Source organism: Antedon mediterranea, chromosome 7, assembly GCF_964355755.1.
Source record: "Antedon mediterranea chromosome 7, ecAntMedi1.1, whole genome shotgun sequence".
Classification (NCBI taxonomy): domain Eukaryota; kingdom Metazoa; phylum Echinodermata; class Crinoidea; order Comatulida; family Antedonidae; genus Antedon; species Antedon mediterranea.
The window spans coordinates 5065713-5090257 of NC_092676.1; the positions used below are offsets into that span (position 1 = coordinate 5065713).

Sequence of the window (24545 nt, forward strand, 5' to 3'; positions counted from 1 at the left end):
ATTTGCAAACTTCTCGTCTAAATTTTGATTTGTTTTAATCAGGGAAGATTGAAATTTCAATCTTCCTGGATTGAATTTTGAATGATTGATTGATACAAACCAAATTAAGATTTATTAAAACAATAAGTTTAAAATGAAAACAAAAAGCATTAAAAATCAATCTTTATTATGATTTGTTTCAATCATAAGGAAGATTGAAATTTCACTCTTTCATGATTAAAACAACCAAAGATTGCTTTAAAAAAATAAAATTATGCTGTTTTCAACAGACTATTATTATAATCAATTTAAGTCAATCATAAAAATATGAAATGTAAATATTACTAATTTTTTATTCACATGCACAGTTATGTATTTTCATAAATACAATTATTACAATGAGAAGAACAATGTACAGTACTTTAACAAATAAATTATGCAGCCCCTGATACTAATATACAACACATCTACAGTTATCTACAGTAGTTACCTATACAGCACTAATACTGTATCATCACAGTTATCTAGATACATAATCTATATAAGAATTGTTTTACTTGCAAGGACCTCGGCCATTGACGCACACAACACGATCAAGGCTCTAGATATAATTATTTAGTCAAACTGCTTAAACCCGTTTCCCACTAGGTGAATTTAAAAGCATCTTTTTCTACTTTTTGCAACCAATCGGAGCTCAGGAATGTTTCATTCACCAAGTGGAAAACTTGTGATGAAAACACTGGTGTAATACATTTTATTTTTGTAAAATTCCATGATTTTCAATGAGCGGTACATAGGGGCAGATCTAGGAGTGCGTCGCTTTGACAGCTAAAATGACATTATGAACTACTGTTGGATTATTTTAGACAGACTGTTTATCTACCCTGTTTGAAAAATATGGATCTAACCCTGATATAGTTAGAATTTACCACACTAAAAGCTGAATGAATACCACTACAAAATGGTATGCTTAACATTACTACTTCAATACGGTTTGGTCTCAACTGGGTTATTAATAATATTGCATTTATTGCACAATTATGACAAATACTGGATAACACTAGTAACTAACAACAGTTTATAATTAAGATTACATCTCAACTTTGTGTCCTTTATATATTTGTTGAATATTTCCATGTAACTATAATTTGAATTTGAATATTATTATGCTTTTAATGAGATATTTTATTGGGTTCAGCTATTGTATATTATGTTAGTACCAAATTTACGAATATGAAATTGGGATCAGCTCAAAAGTTTCACAATTATGTGACGTTATCGTATTCGTAAGGTTGCGAAACCTGCCTATTATTCACTGTAAATGTTGGTATGTCGTTAGATTAGTATAATAATTGGTTGTTGGTGCAGCCACGACTAGATTAGCTGTCAACCCAGGAGAAACAACACTTTCAGTAAACATAGAATTCATCGTGCACGGAATGTTCGTGCTAGGAATGATGGGAAGATTAGAAGAACCGAGAGACAGCGTCGTACCAGGACTCATCGGTAAGAGAGAAGAGAGGAAGTTTTGAGGTAGCATTTGAACTTGTGACGATCTAACAGGTGGGGGAGAACACGCCATCGGCACAATGTTATCGTACACGTCTGACTGAGCAATACGGGCTTCAGCCAGGGCTTGGGAAATAACGTTACTAGTGTATTTATTCTCCTTGTCTGGTGTGTTATTCATGTTCATCACTTCTTTAATTGTACTAAGTTGTATGATAGCCTCAGTGTTGTCCATTACTTGAGTTTGGTCACTTAATTCGATCACCACCGTTGCACATTGGTCATTGCTCAGCTTAGATAATGGTCGAATACTGTTTATGCCGTGTGTACGTTTACGATGCTTGTAAAGGTTGCTACTGGTCGAGGTCACGTAATCGCAGAGGTCACATGATTTGGTCTTCTCACCTAGGAAATAAATAAATGATTATATAGTAAATAAAGTGCAAACGATCTATTGCTTTAGGGTTGCGCAATCATAATAAACAAAAATAAAAAATCGCAACAATCTGTATACCTGTATGCTTTTTAATATGGTCCTTCAACGCTGCTTTGGTACGCGTTTCAAAATCACAATACGAACATTTATTTGGTTTATAATTTGGATGGGTCTTCAAGTGAGCACGCATATTGTACTCAAATTTAAACGGTTCCTGACAGAGGGGGCAAACGAATGGCATAGGGCGGGGAAGGTGCTTTCGTTTCAGATGCTGGTTGCGTTCTTGATCGCTAAAAAATCCCTTCCCGCAATGATCACATAAATGTCTTTTTTCTCTGAGATGTTTCCGTTTCATATGTAGACCGAGCGAATCTCTCCTCCGACACTTGTAGTCACATAAAGAACATTCGTGCGGTTTGTTTTTCAGGTGGATCCGTTTATGCATTCTTAAATTAATTGCACGTTTAAACGCTTTTCCGCAATCTTCACAAAGGTAATCGTTAGCATCACTGTGAGTCAGTTTATGTTGGTTTAAACTCGCTTTTTCCGTGTAACATTTCCCGCATTCGTCACAAGAAAACGGCTTTTCGCCGGTGTGCGTACACAAGTGTCGTAGATAATGATTGTTACTTCCTATGATGTACTCTTTACAGTACTCGCAATGTTTTCCGGGAACTGAACCTCGTTTACCAATCTTCGGTCCTTTCGTTTTCTTATGCTCCTCTTGGTTATGCTTCTGTAATAATTTTTTAAACTTGCAAACAAACCCGCAAGTTGAGCAATGATAGCGGTCTTCTTTACCCTCAATCGGCTCAATTTTGACCTTCCTACATGGTTTAGGTTTCGGCGCAGACAGCCGATGCTTTTTCTTTTTGTGATTCGTTAATATGTAGAGAAATTTACAGGAAAAATCGCAAGAATTATACGAGCATTTGTAACGGTCTGGAAGAATTTTACATTTGCTTGGGGTGATTAGGTAATTATAAGCTTGCGGGACAGGTTTATTATGAATCTCAAATTCGTGAAGAACGAGATCTTTCTTCACTTTAAAATCCACTTCGCATTCCTCGCATGTTATACGATCTACCGGCACTTTTGCGTGTTGATGAATTCTCTGATGTCGTTTTAGGAGTGGACTTGAACTCGCTGAAAATGTACATTCTGTACACTTGAATAAATCAGCATTTTCGCTTTGTTTATCGCCCTCTATAGAACTATCATCAATCATATCCGAATAATAAGAAAACTCTGTATCGTTATTTTCTTTAGGAATTCTTTGTCTGCTACTGGTTCGGGTTTTGTACTGCTTCACATGTTCACCCTCGTACTTTATATTTTCTGTGACATTATTATCTTCGTTAGACTTAGGACTTTCTATGAGACTCTCATCATCATCATGAAAAAAACCAGGAGGAGAATCCTGAAGATAATTTTCATAAATTTCTGGATCTATGTTAGATTCAAGAAAATGAACATTAATTTCTTCGGAAATCTGGTAAGTCTCCTTTTTATTTGAATCATCAATATTAATGTTTTTGTAATTTGTTGATCTTTCAATTTCATCAAAATTGTTGTGCTTTTCTTTATTTGTAGGCCTACCCTGGTTTTCTTTCTTAATTTCTGCTTTTTTCTTAGTTATTTTTGATTTTCCGTTGTTTAATTCAAGTTTAACCTTGCCTTTAGCCAAACTTTTGTTTTTTTTCTTGTGTTCACGTGTGTGCTTTTTAATTTCGTGTAGATCTTTCGTTACAAATGGGCACTTATCGCAAGTAAAGCTAAATTCGCCGCAGTCTGAATCGCTACTCTCACTATCCATATTTTTCTAAGTACAAGAAAAAGGGGGAAAAAACAAAATAAGGTTAGAATTTAACAAGGTTAATGTCATTAGAGAATACATTGATTATTGCTTAATTAATGATTGTCCATTGATGATTGGTCATTAATTCTTTGACATTTAAAAAAAAATTACATCACCTTTTGAAATACTGTATAATGTATATAGGCCAAGTCATAACATGGAGTTACTACATAAGTCATAAGTTAGTGAGTAAATACGCACTAAACACAATACAAATCCAGGTACTTGCTAGGCCTAGTATGTTTTACATAATTGTTTCTCATATACAGTCCCACCCTCGATAAACAATGGTTTCATCCGGTAATTTGACAGAAAATTATATGCATATACCGTGCAGTGTGATGATATGTACGCATTTTGTATGTATAAAATATAAATTACTACAGGAACATAATTTCTTACTTTTAAAGCAGACAAATTAAAACACAATTTGTCGATAATTTTATGGAAACAAAACCGAAATTAAAATACGAACAAAGCACATTTGACGAATATTTTACCTGTTATTTTGTCTAGTCTTTGTTTGTGAGAGCAGATGGATGGGTCGACGACGAGAGAGAGAAACACAATAAATTTTTAGAAGATCCTCGAACATAGGTGGCGCTAAACATGTTTTTAAAAATAATGTTTCATTAAAAAAACAAGAAGCGCATGTCGTTTTCCAACTTGTGAGTGTGGTGGTGGTATAAAAAGTGGTGTGCACCTTTTTTTAAAAAAACGGGCTAATAAATGTAACGACAAGAAAATTTAATAATAGGCTTAGTATTAACAAGATCAAGAAATATATTTGAAAGGTAATTTTGGCTTTATGATATTTGTGGTTGTGTTATTTGATGTGCTCTCATAAAACCTAGACTTTACCTCCTCTTAAATTCTCTCTAGGCCTAGTAGTAGTAGGCTAGCTAGGCTAGGAAGGTAGGCCGGCTATTATTATAGGCCTACTAGGCCTAGCCTTGGCTACTAGGCCTAGGCATAGGGCCTAGTAATAGTATGCCTAGCTAGCTTAGCTTGGATCAAGAGGGAAGCCCCTAGGAGGTATCTAACCAGCCAGGTGAAACCCACTATAGTATAGGCCTTATCTAATAGTTCTCCTCTCTATAAATGGCATATAAATATACTAGCTATAGGGGGAGTATGGTCGAAGCGGCCGCCAACCAAAGCGGCCGCCAGTTTAATATCGTCATTTGTATGGAACGCCATGTGCGCTTTAATCTTTGATTGTCGTTGTCAACGCCATGGCCTATGGCGAGTTGAGTTACAGTAATTGTATGTATGGTCAAACCAATAAATATAAGCCAAATCATGTACTATCGAATCTTTATATTTCTATAATAATTAAGTTTGCCTGCCGATAAATCAATGTATATTTTATTTGTATTTTAATATTAACTAACTAAATATATTTACATATACTATCGAATCATTAATAATTTACGTTGACCCGACGTTTCTTGAGCACTCTCCTATCGAATTTTTATACAGTATTGCATTAATAATCTACGCACGGTATTGCCGAATATTTATATCTCATTTACATACTATCGAATCCTTATACAGTATTGCAATAATAATTTACGTACGGTATTGCTGAATCCTTATATCTCATAGAATCTTTTTACAGTATTGCAATAATAATTTACGTACTAAGGTATTGCCGAATCTTTATATCTCATTTACATACTATCGAGTCTTTATACAGTATTGCATTAATAATTTACGTACGGTATTGCCGAATCTTTATATCTCATTTACATCGAATATTTATACAGTATTGCAATAATAATTTACGTACGGTATTGCCGAATATTTATATCTCATTTAAATCGAATCTTTATACAGTATTGCATTAATAATTTACGTACGGTATTGCCGAATCTTTATATCTCATTTACATCGAATCTTTATACAGTATTGCAATAATAAGTTACGTACGGTATTGCCAAATTTTTATATCTCGTTTACACTGTACTATCGAACTTGTTTTTATTGAATAGTAATAGGGTGTGTTATACATTTAACTGTTATTCCATTGTAATACATTGTTTGTGTTTTCAATAAAGCAACGTGAAGACGAAAACGTGACCTTCTACAGCACTATTCCCGGCCGGCCGCCAGTCGAGTTATTAGCCGCAATTCGCGTAATTAATTACCGTACCGTACAGACACTTGCATCTTATTTTATTATTTAAAACTCATTTTAAATTGATCAATATTTATATATCTGAAGGTATAAAACAATTTAGGATATTAAATAAATAAATTGATGTCATCATGTTATTGTCATTAAATTATGTTTGCGAACACGTACTACTTACAGTAGTTACTTTACTAATATATTAATATACAATAACAAATATATATATTTTGATATACTTTATTGAAAAAATATATATATTATTCTTAATAATTGGCTTATTATATATTATTATACAATAAAAACACCAGAATGTTTTTTATTGACTTTATTAAACATATATATCATTTAGAACAGTTAAAGTAAGTAATCATCGATTCGCCATTTCGTTTAAAAGAACGTATCACATTCAATCTGTAAAAAAAGAGAATATATTACATAATATTAATAATGTAGGTTGTTATTTACGTCCGAGGAAAAGAAAACCTGTGGATCGAAACAATGACAATCAAAAATTACAAAACAACGACAATCAAAGCGCACACGGCGTTCCATACAAATTACCGTTATTGAACTAGCGGCCGCTTTGGTTGGCGGCCGCTTCGACCGTAATCCCTATAGGGGCCTATATGATAGCTAGCTAGGCCTAATTAATATAATTATGGTCGGTTGTCTCAACTTTGCCTAGAGGCCTAGGCCTAATCCTACTATCCTACTCTACTAGACTGGGCAAGCCTTCCTCTAGTCTAGCTAGGCCCTAGCTAGCTAACTAAACTGAACACTATTATGATGTATATACGGGGGAACAGACGATCGGGACCACGGACGATTTGGTTGGTCCTGACCGTCTTAGCGTTGGGCCCGATAATCTTTTGTGTTATATAAAATAACGCCGTGGCTAAAGATACGGTACCGTATCCTAACTTCCGTTTACTAAAGGTACGGTAAAATTACATTACGTCATAATCAGCCAATGGGGTGCTGGTACGTGTGTGACGTCATCGTATCAGGACTACTTTGGACTTTTATTCACATCGCGTCTGTAGAGAATGCCTAATCGGCGGCGCCAGGCTGCATGGATATATGTGTGCGCTGATGATTCTGTGACTCAGCCTCGGGGCTAGACCTAGTAATGTTGAATCCAGAATCATCGATGCTGTAGTAATAGAGCAAGATCATGTGGTTGGTGGACGTAAAGCGTTTAAATCTTGCACTCAATCTCAAATATTATTTCATTATACAACATTAAATACTACACTACAGTAGAAATATGTTGATAGCCAAATTAGAAGTAAAGGAATTATAATTCAATGTTGGAAATTGTGTTGCCTCTAGTTCATTTGTCCAGGGTTTTATTTTTATTCCAAATGGCCTATTTAGGCCTATATTTTTTAATAAACTTTGTTTACAGATGGTAACCATAAACAAAAAGCAAATGCGGACAATAAAGGGGCCCTCAAATACTATGATTAAGACAATAGGCCTAGCCCCAGGTCTTAGTTACAGAAATCAGCGCACACATGCAGCTGCCCCAGCCTGGCAAACTCATATACCGAGGCTATAGGTTATAGCATGGATATACCATGGAGTAAAGAATAAGAATTCTTTACTCCATGGTTATAGTTTAGTTTAGTTTAGTTATAATGGGAAAGTTTAGGCGATGCCTTTTTAACCCCATATCAACTACATTGTGTCGATGCGATTCTTGAAGGTGTTAGTGGTATCAGAATTGACAACGTACTAATACTGTAACTACTGTATAGTACGTAGTAGGCCTCTTTTGAAACGGTAAATTTCTGTATTCTAGAAATAAAATCAACATGTTTTGGCCTGTCAATAATAACAGACGTAGGCCTAGGCTACATTTAGTTTTGTCACACGACGGGGATAATAGCGATAAATGAAGCATAATAAAGAAAATGTTAAGCCGCCGGTTGATCATTGTTTTCGCGATATGAAAAAAAAAATCCCAAGTCCTTATACGATGACGTGACACAGGTACCAGCACCCCATTGGCTGACTATGACGTAATGCAATTTTACCGTACCTTTAGCAAACGGAAGTTAGGATACGGTACCGTATCTTTAGCCACGGCGATAAAATAATGTGCCACATTTCATCATTTTTCATTCCTTGTGCTCAGTGTCAACATGCTTTTCTTGCGTACTTAACATTTTAATTTAAAAGTTATAAATTATATTTTTTCTGATTTTATCATAATTTTCCCCTATTTTCCCACAACTGGTTTTAAGAATTTCTTACCAATACTCTCGATTTATGAATAAATGTGATTGATTTTGATTGTTATTATTGTGTTGTTTGTATTCGCGTATTAATTTTTTTTTTATTTTCCCGAGAATGTTTTGGGCCCGATCGTCTTGTTTGTTGGGCCCGATCGTCTCTGGGCCCGATCGTCTTTCACCCTCGATGGGCCCGATAGTCTCACGATTTGGGCCCGATCGTCTTGAAGTGGGCCCGATCGTCTGGGCCCGATCGTCCGTGGTCCCGATCGTCTGATAACCTATATACGTATACACAGCAAAAATCAATCATCACTTATTCATTATATAAAAAGGAAGAGTTGTTGCTACATAATTAATTAAAATTAAATTCAGTCACTTATTTTTTTAGTAAAAAATACACAAACAGGATAAGCATGCACAAAATGACTTTTTGACTCGACAGAAGCTGCATATCTTTATGCGTTTGTTTTAGTGGTGAGTGGTGGCTGATAAAATCAAGGGTATTCTGCATGCTATTATGATATGGCATTTAATTCTATTATGATATGGCATTTAATTAATTTGAACATAATTAATATTAATGATTATTATATTATCCAAATTTAGGCCGAGTTATTATTAGCGTGTTCGTCATGTCAGTACTGTATATCCGTATATTCATCTCCATTTCCATATCTGTAGTACACTGAGTATTAAGATGAAGTAAATCAGTAATGAGGTTGCAGGCTTCAGATTTCTAAAGCTCTGTCTAGCACTATCAAACTTTGACAAAAAAAATGTAATGTGCCCATATAAAGACATGATGATGTTATATCACTGCCATACTTGGGGATATCACTACCATATTTGGGGATATCACTACCATATTTGGGTACATCACACTTTTTTTGTCGAACTTTGTTCTATAGTATAAACTATTATTCATGATATGTCATCATTTCAAATCTAAAGTTTGAATATTTTATATTTTTTGTAGATTGCTGGAAAAAGATGGCTGAAGCATCTAGCAATTTCATTCCAGAAGCTGTTAAGAAATATGTGAGGGCAGTGTTGCTGTCTCAAATAGGCGGAGTATCGCTGAAACGATTCCCGTCAGACTATAATAAATTAATAGGTGAAAACTTCCCAATGCGAAGTTTGGGTTTCAGCTCACTTCTGACATGTATGCAAGCGATGCCAGATGTTGTAAGGTGAGGTTAATACCTTTTGACCTATTTTTCAAACCATGTACACATGGGCAATGCAGTGGCTAATAGTAATTACGACTATTTGTTATTTTGTGCATATTTCAGTTTAAAAATTGTCTTGTTTATAAAAATGAAACTTGGATAATAACCTAATTTAAAAATATTTGACCTATGACCTTTGGGGAAAAAAGCAGACTTTTATGCGACTTTATTCTTGAAGTGTTGTTGTGCTGTAGATTAAAACTTATATTAAATGCAATTGCTATTGTAGGATAATTGGAGATAATTTAGAAACGTGTACTTTGCTCGGTATTGGGGATGAGACATCATTTATGAGTGGACCGGCAATTGCTGCACAGTATCCAGTTGCAGGTAAAAATGTAGGAGTCCTACTTCCATATTTGGGAGTCCAACTTACAAATATGGATGTCCAATATAAAGTCTACTTCCAAATATGGATGTTCTAATCCGAAATATAATGTCTACTTCCAAATATGGCAGTCCTGCTACCAAATATTGAAGTCCTACTTCCAAATATGGATGTCCTAATCCCAAATATAAAAGTCCTACTACCATATCTTGTAGTCCTACTCTCAAATATGGAAGTCCTACTACCACATATTGAATATAATTCCAAATATGGATGTCCTAATCCCAAATATAAAAGTCCTACTACCACATCTTGTAGTCCTACTCCCAAATATGGAAGTCCTACTACCACATATGGAATCTAATTCCAAAATATGAGTCTTGCAGTTTTCCAAAATAGTCATACTTCAAACATTAGTGTCCTACTTCCAAAATATAAGTATTTAGTATATGACAATTTTTTTCAATTATAAAGTTAACTGTATACATAATATTATTTTAAGAGGGAGATATATGCATTTTAATCTTTTATGAAACTATTAAAAAAAAATGTTTTAAAGAAATATGCACTGTCCCTTTAAAGTCAATATTATTTCATTATGCTTTTTTAGGTACTGAAGAAAAGAGACACAGAAGTCAACGAAAAATGAATAAATCGCACAAAAAAGTGTACAAAGGTATTTTAAATTGTAGAAAGTTTCTTCTTTCTATTTTACCAATTTTGGTTAAAATTGAAATGAACCTGGCAACCAGAATGGTAAATTATTTATTATAGTCCGAACAAAATAACTTTACAACAAACTTTTGATGATTTTATCATACCGTAAATCTTCTAATAGTAACCCATACTCTATTAGTAACCCATATACTCTAATAATAGGGAGGTTTCACAACCTTACGAATACGATAACGAAAACGGATACGTCATACATTTGTGAAACTTTTGAGCTGATCCCCATTTCATATTCGTAAAGCGTATTCGTGTTGACGAATATCACCAGTCATATTCGTAACTACAAAACGAGTATAGTTTTTGATCTATTTTGCACATTTTGCATTTGAATTAGGAATGATTCATGATTATAATATAATTATAGATTTATTGAAAGTAATTTACTAAAGTAATTTACTAAAATGCCAAGTCAATTTTGATAAATAGCAGTTTTTAAAGTCCTCACTCGCTTTGATGTTACGCTAGGCCTAGGCAACCAAGCAACACGTACCTGCACTTCGCTCAAATTTACCGCAGTCATATTTTGGGCGCGCCTCAATATTTCGTTGCCATGCGAAACAGATTTTTTTATGGCTTACGAAAACGAATACGTGTACGTGACGTATCCGTTTTCGTTATCGTATTCGTAAGATTGCGAAACCTCTCTATTAACCCCCTTTCTAATAGTAACCCCCTTTCTAATAGTAACCCCCCTTCTAATAGTAACCCACCTTCTACTAGTAACCCACCTTATAAGTCAATCTATAATATTAACCCATAGGGGTTACTATAAGAGTCACAAAAACTATTGACAAAATGACTGGTCGTTTATGATGCAGCCGTATTTTGAATAATAAGGAGATAATGCATGTTGATCTCAACCAAATTTGTTTATTCGTACTGTTTTATTATTTTGCTATGAGTTGGGAAAAGTTGGGGGTGGGTAACTATTTTCAGGTGCCTAATTTAAAATTAGTAATAGTAACCCACTACTCTAATAGTAACCCCCTTTCTAATAGTAACCCACTCTAATGGTTATGATTTATGGTATTTCAGAAGAAAGACAGATACCGTAAAAAGAGTAGTACTACTTCAAATACGTACCTACGGTTACGAAAAAAGGTTTTATTGTTTTTGTTTTGTTTTTTTCAGATGATAAAAATGTAAACAAAAATGTGTCAACTAGAAGTAATTTTGTTTCATCCGATTCAAAGAAATTTCCGAATTTAGTTGCAAATCAGAAAGGATTGTATGCTATTGTTGTAAAGGGTATTAAAGATTTAAACACAGCACATGTAAGTAACATAACCTTTGACCCAAAATACCCCTCCCATCGGTGACATGTCCAAATTAAAGAATCCTGTGTCTGGTATATGAAAACTTATAATAAGAAAAGAATAGACACCAGATGGATGTCTGTTTGTTGTTATTTATTTATACTGGGCGACCTCTTCAGTCAAGTACTGGTCTCCCAGAGGGCACAGTACTGATTGATCAGTGGCTGTGATGTACAAGTACACCGGGGCGATCCCCTACTCATCTCAAAAGATGTACTAGTTTCTTCAAAGTGCACATGAGCTATATAGTCCTTATCCGAGAAGACTCGTTCTAACACCAGAACCATGGAGCGAGTGAGCCTCAAATCCTTGCTGATGTTATGGCTACGGTTTCACTTTCTTAACCGCTCGGCCACTAACCCAGTTATGATTGATCAGTGGCTGAGATGTACAAGTACACCGGTGCAATCCCCTAATCGTCTCAAAAGATGTACTACTAGGTTCTTTAAAGTGCACATGAGCCAGATGTGTACACTGGACCTACGGTTTATAGAGTCCTTATAGAAGAAGACTTGTTCTACCACCAGAACCATGGAGCGAGTGAGCTTCGAATCCTTGCTGATGTTATGGCTACGTTATTACGGTTCCACTGCCCTAACGCTCGGCCACTAACTCAGTATGTAGCAGTAGTAACCTCACACTGTAGGCTAAGTGACTACAGTATGTGTTCAGTGAAGTGAATGCTAACCAGTGAGGTAAAGCCGAAGGCTAGAGGGCGTACTCCAGACTGAAAAGTGATTCCAACAGGAGGGGAACCAACAAGATGCCGTAAATGTGTTCAAAAACAATATAAAAAATAATAATCTAATATAATACATTAAGACCACATAAATTACAACACATATTCTTGTTAAAGCACAGTGAAGTTGTTATAAAATGAAATATAATTATTGTTAATCATATTAGAATGAATAATTTCTTGGTAATCTAGCATTTTTTGTATACGAGGATCATATAGAATGCGTTCACGTTTATACGCTTATCGTTCTCACGCAGATAGGCTCAACACAGGCGTAGTAATGCGTACTTCGTAGGGCAAATCTGATTGGTCGATTTCAGCCCCCATTTTGTTGGGTCCCTCTCCATGGAGAATCACTTTTTTAACTGCGATAACACTGTAGAATGCCATCCACCCTTCGGCTATTACAAATCACTGATGCTAACAAACTAATACAAAAAATCCAGTAATTGTTGTGTTTTTTTTAAGGAGGTTTACAGGTTATTTTCGACTGAAGCTCTAATTGTTAGTCAAAGTGCATGCAGCAGGTAATAGTTTTGTTTGTATTATATTTTGTTTACCATTGCAAATTGCAAGTTTGCCAAGAAACTGCAAATAATCAAATAACTGGAAGTTTAAAACTCCAATTGTATATGATCAAAATAATGTGATGCGTGCCCATATATGGACATGATAATGTCATATCACTACCATATTTAAGCATATCACTACCATATCACTACAATTTATGATTTTCTATTTAAATGTTAAAAATGTTAAATGTATTATTTCTGGTCCTCAAGTTTAACTGGAAACTGAGGAAATTAGGATTAGGCCCTCCACGGACCCACAGCAGTCAGCAGTGCAGCGCCTACCAGATCAGCACACCGGGAGACGATCCCTATTTTCACAAAATCTCATCTAAAAAAAATTTGTCCCACAAGGTCAAATCCTAGGTCAAATGGAATAGAATAAGTTTTACATCTTTTAAATAGTTCTATCTCAAAAGTAAATAGAAGATTTGGATAGCTTTAACAATTAGCTTTCCAAAGATACCTGTCACAACAAAATCGGTCCACACGTTACGGAGATACGGTCATTTAAGTATAGCTCGCCGCGCCGATTATGCGCAAAATTACGAAGAAACGACGACGCGTAGCGCGCGAACCGTTGGTCGTATGGCGCTCAAATTAAAAATTTCAGGTTTTTTGGCTAAAAATAACCCAAAAACCAAATTTGAGCAAATTTGAAGAAAGTAGGGTTTAAAATGTCATTTTTTTTTGGTGATTTGGTATGGAATGACCCTGCACTGTTAAGTACACAGGACCAACGGCTTTACATCCCATCCGAAGGACGAGGCAATGAGAGTAAAGCAACTTGCCTAAAGGATGCAATCAGTATTTTACAGATAACCTCAAACCCATGCCTATCACATGCTAGTGTGATAGATATTATCATTACACCATCACTCTCTGGTGTATATACTGCACCCGCCGCTATTTCTAGACGGTCTCCCATCCAGAACGCAACCGGGCCCAGCGTTGCTTAACTTCGGTAATCTGACTAGAACCGGTGTTTCAACGCAGTATGGCTATGTATATAAAATAAATAAATATATTTAATAAATATTGATATTAAAAATGTTTATTGCTTTTATCAAACTTTAATAATTACACATAAAAAAAAAAAAAAGGAACTGTGTAACTTCCCAATTGTTGGAAAAAATGTGTTAAAATAATTGATTGTCAGTAAAATTGTGTTATTAAAATTTATTTAAAAAAAATCCCTTTTTATTAATTGGTTATCTTTAATGTCTTTGTACTCTATCAAACTAGTCTGACAAAAAAAGTGTGATGTGCCCAAATATGGTAGTCATATTCCCAAATATGGTAGTGATATATTCCCAAATATGGTAGTGATATGACATCATCATGTCCATAAATGGGCACATCACATAGAGTTTTGGTATTCTCTATTTCAGGCTCTATTTTTATCGATTTGCATCCATTGTGGAAGCTGAAAAAATTATAACTAAATATGACGGAAGTTCTGTGATTGGAACAACAATAAGAGTAAGCCCAGCAGAAGAAAAGTGTAAGACTGTAACCTCAATAGTTATATTAAAAAATGTTTTATTATTATTATTATTACATTTCTTTACCCAGGGTAGCCCAAACAGTTTTAAACTGACTTTCATTGGGGCCCTGTATATAACATTATACATTGTAACAAACTCAGCAGAGACTAAGTTATTAATAAATACATCAAATAATAATGTGAAAACGCTTAAGGCTAACTCAGACAGTGTCGTACGACGAGTCGCTTTGTCGGGAGAAAATTAAACATGTTTAAAGTTCTTGTGTCGAGCTAAAAACTATGCTCGACGCTATCTCAAGCTGACTCGTCTCGTCGGGATTCAACTCGGACAGTACCGACGAGTCAAGACGTTTCGTCGGGCCTCGTCGTACGACGCTATCATAGTTGGCCTTTACATGTATAAATGTGTTGGTATTTTCAATTGTTATAATATAATAAATTCAATCAATTTAATGTATAGTAATAGTGTATTTAAAAAGTTTCAATTTGTATTTATAATTTGTGGTTGAAAGATATTTTTTGGTAATATTTAGTTAGAACGAAAAATATCACTACGAATGCTTCAAAACCTGATTCACAGAGCATTGATGAAAATTTACAAAATGGCGAGAATGAAAAGAAGCCAGGTAAGAAAATTTGACATTATTATAACACACACGGTATAAATTTGGAATCTATGTTCTGGGTTGACCAACTAGCATAGGTGTTTAGCACCTGTTTGGTCTTTCCGTGCCTCCTTTTATAATTGTTTTGTCTTCTGTTTATGGCAGAAATTGAATAAATAAAAATAAAAAAAATAAAAAATGTATTCCTTATCATCATTTATACACAATGCAGAACGGACGGGAGGTTTCCGCTCAGAATAGATACAAATGTATACATGGGACAAGCTAAGCGGTTTTCCCATCACCGTTACCGCTCGTAAATTGGCCTTCTTTACATTTAAAGTTTATCTTTTTGTAAATCTGTTGAAACTTTTTGCCGAGGCTTTTAACGCGGCTTTTAACGCATGTAGTGCAAACTGCCTTTTTAATATTTTTAACGATTCAAGACAATAACTGAATAAAAGTTTAGTTAGTAACCGTAGGTGTATTGTAATGAATTTTTTGTATTTGTTAAATGGTAACAATATGTCTTGTTAAATAGAGCTTTCAATTTTTGAACTCGTGAAATATTCTCACCATCCACTCATAAACATTATCATTATTTGTACACTATTCAACCAATTCCTCTAATCACATCACAATTAATTTGTGACTGAAAGATATTTTTTTGAATATTTTAGACAAAACAAAAAATATAACTGCGAGTTCTTCAAGTTCTTTAAGACCTAGTTCACAGAGTCTTGATGAAAAGTTTCAAAATGGCGGAAAAGAAAAGAGGCCAGGTAAGGAAAGTGAAGTTTATATTACATTACTATTTCACAGCTGCTTATTAAGTTCATTAAGGGATAGCTGTGTATTCCTATTACTACAGTATATTACATAGCCTATGTAAATACGCGAACGTGATTGGTTGAAACTGCATCACATGACTACCGCTGCGAGGATCGTAAATCGTATATATCCTCGAGAACGATGATATTGACTGTGTAATTTTCGCGTAATAATCGTGTCCCCTGTCATTAATCATATAAATTCTCGAGTACGATGATATTGACTGTGTAATTTTCGTGTGCAACACTCGAGTTTGCCGATAAATAAACAAAAGTCATCTACTCGATCTTGAACTCGGGTGGAATTGTCACTCCATCGCAAGACGACGTTTCATCCGCTGGGCCACGGAATTTGCTTGAAGAAATTAATCTTCTAAACTATTTAAGCTATGCATACATAGCGCCCTCATTTGTTATAAGTCCACCCTAAATGTGATGAAACACCGTTTATGATTGGTCAAAACTCACGGTAGTAACCTAGTAACTAGTACGCGCTGAACATCCGGTGATTCGGCTCCTCGAAGATCGAGAAGACGACGAATTGTTTATTCGGCCTACCTGATTATAATATTATTATTAATAGGCTTATTGATGGAAATTCTTCTGTTAATTTAAACGACCTAGGCCTAAGTGAATATTTTATTGCCAAGGAATCATTAATTAGTAATTATCTGTATATTATTCTTCGCAAGGTAAGGTGTCTAGGCAGGCTTGTTTTAAATACAATACAAATACTATAAGGAGGCCTAGCTAGCCTAGCTTCACCCAACCCAGCAGACTTGTTCTTGGCTATATAATATAACAGATATTGCCTTTTATATCGGTTAAATATAAGATTTGACATCCCCTCGGGAATGATATTAAGTTCTCGGAGAATATATATTTCCCTCAGCTGGCGCTTTGGGAAATATATATTCCCTCGAACTTAATATCATTCCCTCGGGGATGTCAAATCTTATATTTAACCTCTAAGCAGTCAATATCTGTATAATATTGCATTCTGAGATGACATCATGATGTTGTACTATAAGCCACTTTTGTTTCGCGTTAGCGACCGGACAGGACAACAAACACAGATAAACCATCCTTGGTTGGAAATGTCATTTATTATAATGACGAATATTTAAACGTGTATATTGGTAAAACATAGATGACATTATATTAACACAAATCACTTATAGTCTAAAACTTAATTATATTACATAATATAAAATGGGTTACGCCCTATACGTTATGTCATCTGAAACCATAAATAAAATACTGCATAACGGTTATCAGTAATCAAACTATTTTAAAACAAAGTATAAATCAAAGTATAAACTCTACTTACTAAACAATACTTAATATTAGGTTAACAAATTTGACTTAAGCATCAAATATATACATCTATAAATCTACTTGAGTCTGATTAAAATACAATCAAATATGAAATTGGCTGTAGATAAGACATGAGTCTGGGTGTCAGCGCCAAAAACCCAGCCTTGGATGGGTTCCCACCCAGACCAAACAAAAACCATGAACCTGACCCTTATGAACTGAACGATGAAATACGAAAACATGAGATTTCCATCTCCCAAATTGTTGAATGATGCTATCTGACATGCCTAATCATATCATATCGACTGCAGTCGACCATCAATCAGACATCAGCATAGCTAGATTTCCAAGTTTTGCGGTCCTCCATGACACAAGCAAGTTCAGATGTATTTCCTAAGCTGGTATCCTCAAGAAGGACCTTGATGTATGTTTTGTTTCGTGCACCTGATGATCCATGTTTGGGTTCCCAGAGCAGAAATCTGCTTGCTGCTTCTTCTGTGTGACGATAAAAATGGCCGGCAGCACTCAATCTGCGGTGTCTTATTTTAAAGGTGACTTTTGGAATGTCGCCATACAGCTCCGTGTTTGGTATTTTGTCCATCCAACTGATATTTAGTGCTGCTCTGAGTAATCTGGTGTAGCATCCGTCCAAACTTTTTTCCAATTGTTTGTCAATGTCCATGTTTCTGAACCATAAAGAAGTACTGGTTCGACCAGTGTATGGAAGATGTGTAGGTAAGTCAGATTTCCAGATATTTTGCCGTTTATTGATGGATTTCCAATCAAGTCCCTTTCTGACATGAATATCCTGGCTTGTCGATGCAATCCATGCACCAAGATATTTAAAGTCATGGACTAGTTGAAGTTTACTGCCATTCAGGGTGGATTCTGGTACATCAGATGACTGGTTGAAACTCATATACTGGGTTTTTTTTGGCGTTAATATGAAGCCCAATCCTTGCTGCTTGTCTTTCCAAGGCTAACAGAAGTTCCTGAGCTTGATCCATTTTATCAGATAGTTGTGCTAAGTCATCTGCAAATCCAAGGTCTGTTATAGTTTGTTTGTTAATTCTCCTAGACTTTATTGGTGTGATGGTAAATCCAAGATCTTGAGCCTTGTCCTCTGGTATGGCTTGGCGGAGACAGTGGTCTAGAACAGTGATGAACAGGAAAGGAGCAAGTGTGTCACCCTGTAGCACACCTGCCTGGATATCAAATACTTCTGTTTGAATCTGGAGAGATGACCTTGGCCCTAGTGGTGTTATACATGTTGCTGATGGTTGAGACAATCTTCTCTGGGATACCATAAGATGCCAGTATTTTACACATTTTAAATCTGTGAATGCTGTCAAAGGCCTTACGAAAGTCGACAAAGGTCACAACTGCAGGTATAGTTTCCGGGCTTGAACCCCTTCTAGAAGGTGACGAAGAGCCAGAATTTGACCAGCCGTTCCTCTTCCTGTCTGAAGCTATTTTGGTTGGAAGAGAATCTATATGGTCTCTAATACGATTTAATATCATTCAGTTGAAGGTCTTGCTGATGATGGATGTTAAGCTGCTTCCTCTATAGTTTTCTGGATTACTTCGGTTGCCAGACTTTGGTATTGGGGTTATGTTGGTAATATTCCAGAGCTCTTGTCTCATGCCTAATGACGCAGCATGTGTTGCTACCCCAATACGAAAACTGTGGCCCTTGTAATGGTTCGGATTCAACCCAATAAACGACACTGCCGCTCTGAGCAGGCACGCTACAAATTGTTGTGTAACCGCCTTGCAATCAAGGTGCTGAAAGGGACCTGTGGACTGTTAGCAATGTGCAAGGTAGTTGTTTAGTGCGCCCTGTGGGCAGTACTTTTCCTTAAAGACCCCTTCCCTGCAATTTTGGACGTTTTTTGGAAAATAATACATATATATCACTTTAAAAACATTAAACCATGTCATTCCTTGTCTTAAATGTACGTTTTATGGTAAATTATGATAAAAAGTGAGAAACAATGCACTACCTAAGTAGCTCGCGGCGATCGACCTCTCGTGGATGGTCTTAGGCCTAGCCTGGCTAGGCTTAGTTTTTTAGGCCTAGCTGGTAAACATCGGTAACGTACGAACATCGTACGCTAGCTATATACCTAGCCTGACGTTGTATAGTTGCTGCATTAATTGTCTTTCTATTTTTGCCAGACTCCGTTGATACAAATTGGGGAAAACCCGATATTTTCGCTGAAAAGTTAGGAGTCTTCCATTTGTTTTGGCCTCACGATCGATCGAAAAGTGGGCGAATTACAGGTGAAAAACAAAAATATCAATCCGCGCGCAATGCATTTTGGGATTTATAGCGGGCCGCTATAATTATTAAAATCGACTTATTTTTCACATTTTTAACCGTTTAAAGACGAAAAAAGTTATCGCAATAGGACCATATAGTATTATTTTTACATTAAATATAGTTTGTGATCTTAAATTAGATCTAAAAAACGTAGGGAATGGGGCTTTAACCCATGGTGCAAATGATACCGAAACGGGTGTTTTCCAACTCCAGTTTTGTGGTGCCGTATTATAATTAGGCCCCTGTTTCGTTCAGAGTTAAACCGTTGCGCTGTACTACGTGCGAATCTTTGGCTTTTGATGCAAATTCTCCGAGCCGAAAAAAAAAAAAACCTGAAACGCTGTAAGAAATAATTTTTCAAGTAACAACGATGGGTTAGTAATGGTTCTATAAACTGCAATGCATCGAGTAGCCTAATCAAGATCCCTTTTGTTATGGGAAGCCAAGAGTCCACTTTGGCCGCCCTACAATGAATTCCGCAGGTAATTTTTTGAACGAGGAAAAACCCACTAAGATCCGGTAGGCCCACTAACTTGTGTACGAACGAGATTGCCGACATATCTGAGGAAATGGTTCCTTGTGCCAGACCTTTGTCACATAAATGAGACAGGAAATTACAAATTGTACCTACATCAAGTGATAAGGGCACTCGTTTTCCTGACCAGGATGCCAACAGTTGCAGACTACCTCTGTAAGCCTTTCTGGTGGATGGTGCGAGGGACGATTCGATTAAGGTTTCAGAGCGGGATTGGCTGCTCCTTGCTGTAGGTCTATGGAGAAGCCTGTAAAATAAACTATACAAAATTTGTACACTATTCAACCAATTCCTATAATCACATCACAATTAATTTGTGACTGAATAATATTTTTTTTAAATTATTTTAGACAGAACAAAAAATACCACTGAGAGTTCTTCAAGACCTAGTTCACAGAGTGTTGATGAAAAGTTTCAAAATGGCGAGAAAGAAAAGAGGCCAGGTAAGAAAATTTAAGTTTATATTACATTACTATTTCTGCTGCTTATCATTCATTAAAAAGGATAGCTGTGTATTCCTATTACTACAGTATATTGTATTCTGAGACGACATCATATGATCTTGTACTAAGCCACCTTTAATTCGTTAATTTATACGAATTTATTTTTTATTGACTCATCCGAAGCAAAATAATGAATTGAATAACTGATTGATGTTTATCTAGTGAAGACACTAGATCTGCAATTTGTTGAAAGTTCTCTCAGTCATAGGAAGACCTGATATTTTTGCTGAAAAGTTACCGTTCTTTTATTTGTTTAGCCTTTCACGCAATCGGTCGAAGTGGGTGCATTACATCACAATATGAAAATATCAATCCGCGCGCAATGCATCTGGGGATTTATAGCGGGCCGCTAAAATTATTAGAATTGATTTATTTGCTATTTTGGATTGTGCCTAAATAATAACAAACACTACCTTAACACTTTTTTTACAGAAATTATACCAAACTTATTTTTAGAATCCCACGTTTCTGAAAATGTTAGTAGTGAAAATATATCTGAAAATTCATTTAACGGTACTCAAAATGCCCAAGAATATGAAGGTAGAAAAAATACAGACAAAAGAGGGGATAAAAGGAAAACAAAGGACACAGAAAATTACAGAAACAATAGTAGAACGAAGGACACCAAAGGCAGGTTTAATAATATGAAGCAGTTGTCTGCGCAGTTAGAGGTAATTCAACGCAAGCCACTACTACCTAAGCTACCTAAATACGGAATTCATCTCGATAACATAAACAAATCAACGACAGAGGTAAATTTTAGATTTTCATGTCGACTGCTACCCTATTACGTCATTTTTATGATATATTGCGACTGACAAATTTTCAGTTCATTAACATGTTGCTGTTTGCTCTCTGACATGAGTGCCAGTTCCAGACGTCATAACACTGCAAGCACATTCTGAATACCAGACTTTCCAGAAAACAAGACATATTAGGCCAGCCCAAGGGTGACTGGCATTAAAAGAGTTGACTGTACTATCCCACTAGCTAAAATCTTTCCCCTCTCCGTTTCTGTGTTGTACAGTAATTTTCACATAATATTGATATTGCCATAAATATGTTTTGTATTTTATAAATGTATTTGTATGTGCACGGCCCCATAGAAAAACAACCATGTGTTAATCTGGGCCTTCATAAATAATAGGGTTGATTACTTTGTATATTTTTATATTTACTTTGTTTACATTTCAGGTGGAATTGATGAATGCCTTTTTAGCATTTCATCCACTATCATGTAAATTGGGTAAAAAAAGAAGGTAAGAAATAAATTAATACACAGTAAAACCCTCAATTACGAAACCTGAGATTACAAAACCTCAATTTTACGAACGTAGTACAATAACATACTCGCATACATGAAACAGGGATCAAAGACAGCTTGGATGCCGATGTAGAAATGGGAAAGAGACGATCACCTGTAAATGCCACTTGCAATTTTCACTTTAAATTATCACCAGCTGTAATTACTACATGTGATTACCACCTGTAATTACAAACTGCACTAACCACCTGTAATTACCACCTGTTATTAGCACCTGTGATTACCCGCTGCACTCACCACCTGTGATTACCACCTGCACTTACCACTTGCACTTACCACCTGCGATTACCACCTGTAATTACCACCTGTTATTAGCACCTGTGATTACCCCCTGCACTCACCACCTGTGATTACAACCTGTAATTACCATCTGTGATTACCACCTGTGATTAGCACCTTTAATACCACCTGTGATTGCCACCTGCAATTACCAAGCAGTTACCACTTTTTCTACTATGTTATGTATAACTTTTTCAGAAATTATGCTGACATGATCTTTAAGAATATAGACAGTATTATACGTGTATCAGAATACTTGCAACATAACACAGTAATGGGAGAATATGTGACTGCACATCTAGCATACTCCACGATAAAGCAACTGGGTTTGGACCATGAAGAAATGGGATTAAATATCCCAACAAGTAAGCTATTCATTAACTATGTATTTGTTTGTTTGTGTATGTTTCTCCACTACAGTGTTTGACCAAGAGATGGCAGCAAATTTAGATTAGTATAGTAGTTCATTTTTCTTCACTACATTGTTTGTCTGAAAAAGTTTTTCCAGCAATGTGGCAGTGGTATTTTTACTATGTATTATATTTATATGGCCGACTTCTGTCGTAAACGGCAATTTCAATTAGTCTTACATTCATCTGAATGATGACTAAGCCAGGACTGTTTAAAGCACCTTTGGTTGGTCCCAACATTGACCAAGGGCTTCTCTCGTCCAGTGCCCACCTTAACCAGAGGAGATGCATAAGCCAATACGTCTGAGGCAGATACTAGATGTAGGGGCTGCCATAAGAGTCAGCAGTCCTGATTTCAAATGCCTAATGGGACCCCAACCATATACAGCACCCGGTATTTCCAGATGGTGTCCCATCCAAGCTTTAACCGGGCCCAACGTTGCTTAACTTCGGTGATCTGACGTATTTTTGCTATAATAGGTAATTAAATGTATGCTAAATTTCGGAAATCCTGGTTAAATCCCATGTCAAAATAGTGACAGTTCTTTTTAAATAGAAAAAGGTTGTGTGAAATTTTTCCTGGAACTTTACTTTTCCAATTGTATCTGGATTTAGGAGTTGCCTGTACATAACATTTTTATCATTTACAGATTTTACCCAAAATGTAGCACCTGATAAATTTCCATATAAAGAGGACTTAGAGACAACCGATTATTCAGATTACCCACCTGGAAGTAACAGCTGTCAATCAAATGCCAAGGACACTGATACTGGAATTTGTATGGACAGTATGTTGAAGTCACTCCCACAATCAGTCAACCACGAAGCTTCCCCTGTCAGTGACAGTGAACTGTCTACAAGTACGAGGCGAAGACGACCCTGCATACTAGATATTTTAGAATAATAGACAAGAAGAAGAAAATCAGTTAAATGATTGCTGTTTAATTAATGGTAGATTCCAAATAGGAATCAGCTCAACAGATCATAAGATATTAACATTTTGATGTTTTGAGAAGATCCATATTTTACATAATGCTACAAAATACATAACAAATATAAAATGCTTCGTTACACTATTCATTTTTTTAAATAAAGTACAATTCAGTAAATTTTTACTTATTTTTATATATTTTAGTTTGTTGTATTTTTTTATCCATCAAAAATTGTATCTTAATATTTTATTCTCAATGTGTTAAATAGGTCATCATATACCATATATAGGTCATCATATACCATATATAGGTCATCATATACCACCCTTAGTTGATTGAAAACTCTTAATCTGACCATAGTCCAAATGACCATTATAGTGACCTGGCTGAATCCCTCAGTTAGTTTGACTGAATATTTCCTGGTGTGAATAAGAATGAATAAAAAATAATGTTTTTATTAAAATATTACAACTATTTAAAAAAAAATGTACAGTATTTGACAATTGTATTATGAATTAGGCCTAAAGCTATGTCTACACTCTGTGACACAAAAATGTGATATGGACATGATGATGTCATATTATCGCTACCATATTTGGGCACATCAAACACGTCAAACTAGTTTGATAGTGTAGACAGAGCTTTAGTGTCAAAAAAAAATTAATAAATTAATACAGACATAAAATAATGGTTTTATCATTTAATTAAATTAGTTTTAAAACAATTATTGGAAAATAAATGTCTTCAATTTTTAAAATTAATTGTGTACCTGAAAATTGAGGTCAAAGTTGACTTGATAACGATTATGTTGTAATCATCATGTTGTTTTCATTAAATGCAGTACTTTGTAAACAAATGCAGTTATATGTTGCTGTGATATTTAAAAATATCACAAATTTTATTAATTA

At 35.4% G+C, this 24545-nt stretch overlaps 2 protein-coding genes across 3 annotated transcripts; one reads left to right on the forward strand and one right to left on the reverse strand.

Moving 5' to 3' along the window:
• Window positions 1–347: 347 nt before the first annotated feature.
• Window positions 348–4328, reverse strand: LOC140054305 (uncharacterized). The gene is made up of 3 exons (XM_072099241.1): window positions 4283–4328; window positions 2003–3746; window positions 348–1893 (listed from the first exon to the last, which is right to left on the reverse strand). The coding sequence occupies exons 2-3, from the start codon at window positions 3738–3740 to the stop codon at window positions 1292–1294; spliced, it is 2340 nt and encodes a 779-aa protein (XP_071955342.1). The 5' UTR covers window positions 3741–3746; window positions 4283–4328; the 3' UTR covers window positions 348–1291.
• Window positions 4329–4459: 131 nt separating this feature from the next.
• Window positions 4460–24493, forward strand: LOC140054139 (uncharacterized). Of its 2 annotated transcripts, XM_072099024.1 has the most exons (15): window positions 4473–4576; window positions 8548–8633; window positions 9136–9349; window positions 9618–9718; window positions 10327–10392; window positions 11580–11722; window positions 12972–13030; window positions 14464–14576; window positions 15113–15205; window positions 15865–15966; window positions 20540–20632; window positions 21125–21444; window positions 21887–21951; window positions 22494–22660; window positions 23356–24493. In XM_072099024.1, the coding sequence occupies exons 3-15, from the start codon at window positions 9150–9152 to the stop codon at window positions 23607–23609; spliced, it is 1776 nt and encodes a 591-aa protein (XP_071955125.1). In that variant the 5' UTR covers window positions 4473–4576; window positions 8548–8633; window positions 9136–9149; the 3' UTR covers window positions 23610–24493. The 2 variants fall into 2 exon arrangements, with proteins under 2 accessions (XP_071955124.1, XP_071955125.1); XM_072099023.1 differs by lacking the exon at window positions 8548–8633 and having other exon boundaries at window positions 4460–4576.
• Window positions 24494–24545: the final 52 nt, after the last annotated feature.

What these genes read in the sequence shown, in the direction of transcription:
- LOC140054139 (XM_072099023.1), top strand. Translation starts at nt 9,150, where the DNA reads ATGGCTGAAGCATCTAGCAATTTCATTCCAGAAGCTGTTAAGAAATAT. An exon ending in CGAGAATGAAAAGAAGCCAG is followed by an intron (nt 15,206 to 15,864) that starts GTAAGAAAATTT and finishes TGAATATTTTAG; the next exon opens with ACAAAACAAAAAATATAACT. An exon ending in CGAGAAAGAAAAGAGGCCAG is followed by an intron (nt 20,633 to 21,124) that starts GTAAGAAAATTT and finishes CTTTTTTTACAG; the next exon opens with AAATTATACCAAACTTATTT.
- LOC140054305 (XM_072099241.1), bottom strand. Translation starts at nt 3,740, where the DNA reads ATGGATAGTGAGAGTAGCGATTCAGACTGCGGCGAATTTAGCTTTACT. An exon ending in CCATATTAAAAAGCATACAG is followed by an intron (nt 1,894 to 2,002) that starts GTATACAGATTG and finishes TTTATTTCCTAG; the next exon opens with GTGAGAAGACCAAATCATGT.